We start from the raw sequence: 8,947 nt of genomic DNA on the forward strand, positions 1-8,947 counted from the left end.
GTGCTGAACAGTCTGGACATTCTAAGAGAATGTCTGTCCTATCTGTATGTATCAGACACAGATATGAGCTGACCAAATCACAAATGGGTAGGGGACACCTATGAATTCGACTGGGTTGTGTCAAGACTAAAGCTGGAAAGTTGAAAGTGCTGTCCTCTGGTGAAAGCCCCTAAAGTACATATTAACCGTGTTTCGAACTCAAAATTTACATAATTCTTCAAAAGCAGGGACTTTGTGGGGTCAAAAGAAATAAAATATACAGTGGGGGGGGGGGGGGGAAGCAACCCACACATTTGTGGCACGAGGGTCTGAAAGGCTTATAGGAAAGTGCTGAGAAAGGTAGTCGGACAATTTAAAACTATAATCAATGCTTCTTGAGTTACGATTTTTTAAAAAATAAATTTCTGGAAATTCTACGAACAATCGTAATTGTTTTTCGAAAACAAAGTTTCGGAGATTGAATGGACTAAAGTTTAAGAGAATTTGAAAAATTAACTGTAAAAATTTAAATTCTGATATTCCAAGACTGAAATTGAGTTTTTCAGAAAAAATTAGAATGCTGTTCTGTTAGGCCGGGATTACATTGTAAAAGTTTGATAAAAGCCCTTTTATAAAACTTGAAAAATGTAACCAATAATCGTACCGGTTAAATTCACGCAAATGCAACCGATAGTCTTATTGGCTGCATTTTCAAGTTTTATAAACGAATTTTTATCAAACTTTTATAGCGTAATCCCAGCCTTAGTTCCAACGAATTCAAAATATTTATTTAAAATTTAAAAAAAAAATGTTGTATAAGTTGAATGAGGTTTGATAAAATATTTTATATAATATATTTAAGAGTTATTCATAAATTTACGATATTTATACGTGATTCCTCGCAAGGTTTTTTATTGTATGTATTTCATGAGAAAATCTCGTAAATTTAAGGTCCTGGTCGTAAAAAAAATGAGTAGAAATTTTATTATTTTTTGAGCGCTAAACCTACCTCTTCAGTCATCGTGATTTAAGGAATAGAGTCACGATAAAAACGTTTGATCACGTGCATCTACGACACTCACTCAACCTGTGCGACCTCATAAATCGTCAATGTCCTCGACCTGCGTGACCTTATATAATAAAACCGAGCCAACTCTCGTAGGAATTGAATAAAATTCTCTATGCGTTGTTTATACAGAGGGCTTTTTTTACATAAAACGAAAATGAAACTTCGCGCATCCTGCATTGAAATTACCTCGACTGGAGTGCCATCTGTCGATAGCTAAGACCACTACGATAGCGAAAGTTATTTGGGAAAAAAATATTGACTATTGTCAACCAAAGCAAATGGTAATAGCTATTATCATTTGCTTTGTGTGGTATGGCTGTGAAAATTTCTCATGGGGGTATAATAAAGGTTGGACCCTTTTTTCCCTCCTGTTAAATCATAGATTCCCAACCTTTTTGTCCCCCATCGCCCCCTTCTTCAGGAATTTTTTCTTCCAACGCAAGCTAACCCATAGGATCCTATGCTATACCTGTAGCTTCTACCGCCCCCTGAAACTTTCCATCGCCCACGTTGGGAATCATTGTGTTAAATTGAGGTAGGGCCGCAACTGGATACTTGGTCAACCAGGGCAAGCATGCGTTTTGGTGCCCCCTTGTAATGCTGAAGGTGAGGTTGAAAGGTAACATTTGCTTATTGGCACCAGACCAACACCCCTTCTTAAGAATGTGTTGACCAGACCCACCTGTCTGTTGTATTGTTGAAAAAATAATTTCAGGTTTGGCGGGGTGAATTACCGATACAATAAAAGAAATAATCAATTTGAAAGAATTAATTAATTCATTAATTAATTTATTGTAATGAATTAATGAAAGAATTGTTCTTGAAAATAAATAAAAATTCAAATTTAATGAAAGAAATAAATTCAGAAAATAAGAGTATGTATATATATATTTTTTCAAAATGAGAGCGAACCCCGTTTAATACTCGGAAATTAAGCGGTTTGACTTGGTGGCCCGCGGGCTTCGTGGAAAGTTTAATTTGGACAGAATTTCTGAAAGTTTGAAGGACCTCCCTTCACCCCATTCTGGAACTCCTCAGCAAAATTTCGTTTGCTGGGACACATGGGGAGGGACACGCGGACAGGGCCGTCTTAAGAGCATCATGTCCCCACCCCCGGGCCAAATGATTTTTCTGAGTCCCTACCAGGCAAAGTTTTGAAAATCCAAACCAGATCCCATTTTTGTGAGGCCCCCGGGCTGTCTTAAAGTAGGCCCATGCCTTAAGACGGCGCTGCACGCGGAACGTATTATCCTGCAAAAGTGTTCTTACTCGTGACACTTTAACAAACGTTACACGGTTTTAAGCCGGATCCAGACGCCGCGCAATGCTGAACCAGAAAAAAACACTGGTTAGGAAGAGAGGTTTAGCACGGAGCAAGCGATTTTGACCTCAAACAACACAGTGCATCGCGCCAACGCCATCCATAGGGCTACTAAGCTACTACTACTACTACTACTACTAAACCAGGCATGCACCTCGTCCATATTCCTCTGCGGAACCTCTAACGAATTGATACATGTTGGAATGTGCGTGTACGTGTATTGAAACCTGGCGTGAAGTTTGTTTCGGTGTAATGCTTGTTATGTGTAGTGCTGCCATCTGTCACCAGTTTCTTTAACTATGAGTGAACTGTAATGATTGAATGATTTATTGTTGTAGGTCTGTTGCTCTCTGTGGCGAGACTTTCTAATGGGGAGATCGGCTCGCATTTGCTCCTCGAAGTTGGGAACCACGTAGGGATGCTAAGCCACAACCAGAGGCGGATTTAACGGCGGGCGCACCGGGCGCGCACCCAGGGCCCCAACTTCTGAAGGGCCCTGAAAAACCCAAACTTTACACTTTTTCTAATTCAAGGGGGGGCCTAATGTTTTCTTTTGCGTCCGGGGCCACGACCGACTTTAATTCGTTACTGGCCACAACACCAGCTTTAAGAAGGGAAAGAGTCTGCTAAAGCTGGTGGGTGTTGGCTAAGACCTTCCCCATATAGGTTTGCATTTCGTTCGGCGTGTTGCATCATGGGTGGTGTGGACACGGCTTCAATCAAGCTATTGGCTTCGTATTCAAGAAACTTAAGCATTAGAAGACACCTTGGTTCCGGAACCTTCGGAGCCGGCGGTGCTGTGGGTGCTCGAATACCACTCCATTATTTGGTACCTCGGGTTTGAGCACGCACAGGTGTGAAACATTTCCGACGCTCCTGCTCGGTCAAGCCCACACGTTGTCAACTGGAAGACTAACCTAATATATATTATCCAGGACGCATAATCTCATGTTGACATATTTCAGACGTAACGCACGGGGCATTAGCGCAAGACTAACATTTGTCCGCGTTTCAATTTTTAAGTTTATGAAATATGGTTTTTTTTTCACAGCTTCAATACAGAAAATTTACTCACTGCACTTGATTCAATCGATGGCAAAACGTATATAATGATTGATTTTCACAGGATCGAGCTTCATCGCATGAAATTGTTTTCCTCCAGAGACAATTACAAACACGTCCTGTCAACTCCGAACGCCTCGCGACGAATAATGCATGTATTATGGATTTTCTCTCTTCACCTTCAACATCACATCCACACTCCTGTGTTGATCTCTTCACTGGTACAAAAAAAAGCTCAAAGCAAATACCATGGTATACCTGGTATTGACGGTACATGCCCTTGATACTGAACTTGCGTGCATCATCACCGTGGAAACGGGTAAACAAATGCGTCATTGGTGTTGAAAAGTGTTTAAGGAAACGAAAAAAAGAAAATATCTTTTCTATTTGACAAAGACTTGCGACACTATTCACAGATGCATGCACTTCATTGGTGTGATTGAATGAACGCTACGGGTTAACATGTATAAGATATCAATCGGTGAAAAGCATTTCAATGGTTAGGAAAGTTTGATTCGGAATGGTTGGCAACGAAAAAGAATCAAGAAGGGAAGAACTACATGTATATGCTACCGACACGGGTGTAAAATTAAACGTGAATATGGTTCACTTGGTTACAGTGCATGCTGCCAGTCTGAAACAGAAAAATATTCAAACCTAATCACATATCTGGGGTGGCGTTGAATTTGTCATCTGGCACAACCCATGCGAAACAAATGTGGCCCCTCGGAATCCATCTGATGTGACCCGCGACAAATAACAGAACCACTCAAATGGCCCACGAAAGATTATCAAACCACTTAAGTGGTCTGCGGCACATTTCAAGATAACTTCAGTGGTCCGCGGCACATTTCAAGATAACTTCAGTGGCCCGTGGCATACTTCCAGATTACTTCAGTGGCTTGCGGCTGATTTCCAGATCACTTAAGAGACCCCCTCCACAAGCGTATTTCCAAACCACTTGAGCGACCAGCGGCCCACCCCCAGTTCACCTTAATGAACTCGGTTCATTTACCGATTACTTAAGTGGCCCACGTCACGCGTCTGTATCCCTTAAGCGGCTCGCTGCATTTTTATAGATCAATTAAGTGTTTCGTAACACATTTCCAGATCATTCAAGTGACTCGAAGCGCATTTCCAGATCACTTGAATTGGCCACGACACATTTTCCGATCACCTGAGTGACTAGCAGCACATTTCCGGATGATTCTGCACCACGTTAATCTGCACCGCGGATCACTTAAGTGATGTATAAATCTGCTTCAAACCGCTTAAGTGTTTTGGAATTACGCAGCGGACCACTCAAGTGATTTGTGAATGTACTGCGGGCAGGGCCGTCATTTTAACTTTTTCCGGGGGGGGGGGCAAAGCACATGTACTCAATGTATGTATATATATACACACATATACATACATTGATATATATATATATATATATACACCTTTTTTAGTATATTTTCAAAAGCCAGGGGGGACGCAACGGCCCCCCTCCTAAATGACGGGCCTGACTGCGGGTCTCCCAAGTGATGTGGAACTATACCGCGAGTCACTTGAGTCATCTGTAAATGTGCCGCTTAGTTCATTCCCACAAAATTAGGTTTACTTGTTTGTAGTCGCGAGGTCTGATTTCTTGTCTGCTTTCACTAATAACACTACATGCCTGTCAGGGGCGTAGCCAGAAATTTCGTTCGGGGGGGGACCACTCCTCTCGCTACGCCCTTGATGCCTGTATTCCTTCGCGTCTATTTTACAATTCAGTGGCACCTGGCCATTCGGTGCCTTACAATACAATGGGTTGTACCGCATAACGTATCAGATGGTATCGAGGTTGTCGTCATCTTATAGAATTAATCAGGGATGTTCTTAAAAAGAAGGGGGGGGGGGTCCTTGGAGAGATTTCAGGGAATCCGTGAGCTTACATGAGGAAACAATCAATTCGTTGTTTTCGCATTGCTTCATACTGAATATTATTTTTTGAAGGGGTCTGTGACATTCATTCTAGCGGCAGCTCTAGGGTGTGCAGGGACTCTAGGGAGTATCTGCAGAAGCTGCAGCATCTGGGGAACATCACTGACGCGCAACGTCAAAAGAACATCGAGAGCAGAGTCTACATCTAGAGAACTTCATTGAACCTTCAGCGTCTGGGGAACATTGCGGAAGCCCAATGTCAAGAAAAACATCTATAGGAGGATCTACGTCTAGACAGCATCAACAGAAGCTTCAGCGTCTGTAAACATTGAAGAAACTCAAAAGAGCATCTACAAGAATCACAATGTCTTGAGAGCAGAAGTTTCAATGTCTGAGGAACATTACAGAAGCTTCAACGTCAAAACAGCATGTACAGGAGCGTCTAAGTCCAGACAGCATCCGCAGAAGGTTGAGCGTCAAAAGAACATCTTACAGGAGCGTATACGTCTAGAGCAGTGGTGTTGGAACCGAGGATGCTGCGGGTACTCGAGCACCCATGCTAATTTATAGCAGGGGTTTGAGCACTCACTGAATCGATTCGGAAACCAAATTTCTCACGTAAAAATCAAGATTCGAGCACCTACAAAGTTCCTAACACTTCCAAAATCCCTAACGCGTACTTTATCTTATAAGTACGAAGGAGGGGGGGGGGGTTCTGTGGAACACAGGAGGTTAAGAACCCTGTGTCTAGCATCCTCCTACAAGCGTTTTATTGGGGGTTACGGTGGATATCGCAGACAATCTCGGCTGGACCGAATCTTATTCTCAGCAGCAATCACAAAATTCGAGAAGTCGTAGTTGTACCTTTCCTTCAGCACAGTCCTAGCACCATATTCATTCATTCATTCAAACCGAGCACAACTCCGGTCTATCGCCATAGGCAATTTACTACCGAATGAGTTGTGCCGGAAGTATGAGTGTGTCCCCCCCCCCCCCCCAAATACCCAGGACCACGAAAGCGACTGTATACTAAGTGCACAACACACAGAATGCATTCAACTGCCTGACACCTGGCCAGCCGTCGCCCAGCCCTAAAAGTCCAGCCGGTCATCCGGCATGGTTTCAAGGGAGCTGCCTCGCGACCTTTGCCTACAAAGAACAGCTTTTGCACTTATTTAATTAAAGACTAATTCAAAGCGTATTAATATTTTTTTTTTAATAGTCTTTAATACGCTTTGGACTAATCGTGACTTCCTGCTTCCCTCCTTCTTCGCCTCGTCCTCACTGGAAGTCGGAGTCGGAGCCTGGATCGTCTGCCTCTTGATCGTCATTTTCTTCCTCAGTCCATTCTTCTTCTCCCTGTCGTTCCGTCTCCTGTTCTGTCTCGTGACGTCTTCTGATTCTCTCACTCCTTCTCCTGGGTGCAGGTGGGCTCGTCGCTCGATCTGCCGCTCCCGTCCGCTTATTATGGAGCCACTCCACGTTCTCTTCCAAAAAGCCAACCAGTTCCTTGATTTTCCTGAGAGCTTTATCATCCTTGGCCATTCTTTTAAACCACTCGTTCTCCAATTGCGGCCGTACCTTAACTAAGTGGAAACGACTGGTGTGGCCACATTCCGTGGCAAAGTGAATTGGACTTCCCACTCCTCCGCATATACATTGCTCGTTGTCGGAAATTTTGAAACGCTTGAAGTTGGTGGGAAACGGTCCATGGCCCGAGAAGAAGATTGTCTTTTCCCTACTCCAGTAACGTTCTTTCCACTGGACTTTTGGGATGACTCTATGAATAAGCCGTCCGTTTGTTTTTGGATCATTCCATTGCTTCTGCCATTCCACTATTGTCTGCCCCTTAATTATTCTTTTGACCGTTGCCGCAGCGATCTTCTTCTCCTGGGACGTTGTCGCCAGTTTCGTCGCTTCCCTCGCCAACTGATCTGCCTCCTCGTTTCCACGTTCGCCCACATGGCCTCTCACCCACATCAGTGCTACATTCGTCCTCTCTTTCAGTATTCTTCTTATGGCTCTAGCATCTTCGTGTCTTGTTAAAGGGTCATTGACAGCTTCCAAGCTTGATTTACTGTCTGAATATATGGTCACCTTCTCCAAATTATCCTCCCGTTGTTCCATTGCTTTTCAGATCGCCCACAGCTCTGCTTGAAATACCGTGCATTCCTCTCTCAGTTTCTCTCTCCAGGACTTGACTCTTTCACCCCCTTGATACTCCACGCACGCTGCTCCTGTTCCACTATCCGTCTTGGACTCATCCGTAAATACTGTCCTTCCCTCGTATGAGATGGCTTGTTCTCGCTCCGTCGTTACGACCTGTTGCTCTTGGATTTCGTTAGCTGGGTGGTCGCCCCATCCTATAGCTCTTCCCTCCACCTCCTCTGGTACTATCAGCCTGTCACCCTTCTGTTGAGTCTGGATATTCTCGCTGATTTGCATACGAAGTCAGTATACAAACTCGGGGGGGGGGTACTCCTGCTATGCTCTGCATTACCGCCGTCGATATTTTGTGATACGCCCTTGTCATAAAGAACATGAACCCTCTTTGGGTGTTATCGAGCTGTCTTTTCATTTTCTCTGTCGGGCTAGCGTACCACGCGGCTGCTCCATACGTTACTGTCTTGGTTGCCACCTGGTCATAGTGCACTCTCCTCATCCTCTGGTTAATTCCCCATCTTGGACCTGCTATGGCCATCATCTTCTGTAGGTTTGCATTGCCCTTCTTTCCTTGCTGTCGAAGATGTGGAATCCAATCCAGGTCGCTGTCGATAAGCACCCCAAGGTATTTCATTTCTTTTCTCCATGTGAGTCTCTGGATTCTCATCCTGATTTTAGGTCGCTTGTCTCGTGTGCTAAACCACATGTAACCACTTTTGTCGAGTGCTGGCTCTAGGTCGTTCCAATCCATCCTTGTTGCAACTGTCTCCAGCGCTTCTCCAACTGTTTCCTCTACATCATCCCATCTGGGCTCCGAGATTAACAGCAGTAGGTCGTCTGCGAACGCTTGTACTCTGACCCCCCTCCCTCCACCTTTCTTTTAGCAGCGCATCCATCGTTATATTCCACATGAGGGGGCCAGAGCATAATCCCGGTGGGCATCCTCTTGTCTGTGCATGCTCCACTGTCTCTCCTTCTACCTCCATCAGAACTTTTCGGCCCTTCAAGAGAGCTTTCAGTGTCAGCTTCAGCTCTGTTGGTGTCGGCAGTTGCTGGATTATTTTCCGGAGATTTCCGTAACGAAGAGCATTGAATGCCCCCTTGATGTCAGCTGATATTGATACCGTATGCTCTTGTCTCGCTTTTTTTTCTCGTAGACTGTCTATTATATCACACAACGCCTCGTCCGCCGGCCTCCCCATCTGGAATTTGTACTGGTTTGGATGCAAGAATTTTTTCTTGTCCAGATGATAGACAGTCCTAGTCACCAGTATTCTTTCCAGAATTTTTCCCGTATGAGATAGTAGTGTTATCAGGCGGTACGATTCCAACTTTTCTTGTTGCTTCCATGGCTTGGGTATCAATACTATCTTCCCAAGCTTGAAAATCCTCGGTATGCTACCCAGATCCAGGCACTTGTTATGTAACTCAGTGAGCAATTCCGG

At 44.2% G+C, this 8,947-nt stretch overlaps 1 protein-coding gene across 1 annotated transcript; it reads right to left on the reverse strand.

Annotated features, from left to right (window-relative positions):
- Window positions 1–7,472: 7,472 nt before the first annotated feature.
- Window positions 7,473–8,253, reverse strand: LOC149081089 (uncharacterized). Its single transcript, XM_089238288.1, has 2 exons — window positions 7,840–8,253; window positions 7,473–7,751 (listed from the first exon to the last, which is right to left on the reverse strand). Exons 1-2 carry the CDS (start codon window positions 8,251–8,253, stop codon window positions 7,473–7,475), a joined length of 693 nt encoding a protein of 230 aa, XP_089094414.1.
- Window positions 8,254–8,947: the final 694 nt, after the last annotated feature.

The sequence above is a fragment of the Pholcus phalangioides genome, unplaced genomic scaffold (assembly GCF_987345545.1).
Source record: "Pholcus phalangioides strain wild (caught in Gottingen) unplaced genomic scaffold, Ppha-v1.0 ptg000010l_1, whole genome shotgun sequence".
Classification (NCBI taxonomy): Eukaryota; Metazoa; Arthropoda; class Arachnida; order Araneae; family Pholcidae; genus Pholcus; species Pholcus phalangioides.

Coding starts and splice junctions, on each gene's coding strand:
- LOC149081089 (XM_089238288.1), bottom strand. CDS start 8,253: ATGGATTGGAACGACCTAGAGCCAGCACTCGACAAAAGTGGTTACATG. Junction 7,752..7,839: donor ATCACAAAATATCGACGGCG/GTAATGCAGAGC, acceptor CAGACTCAACAG/AAGGGTGACAGGCTGATAGT.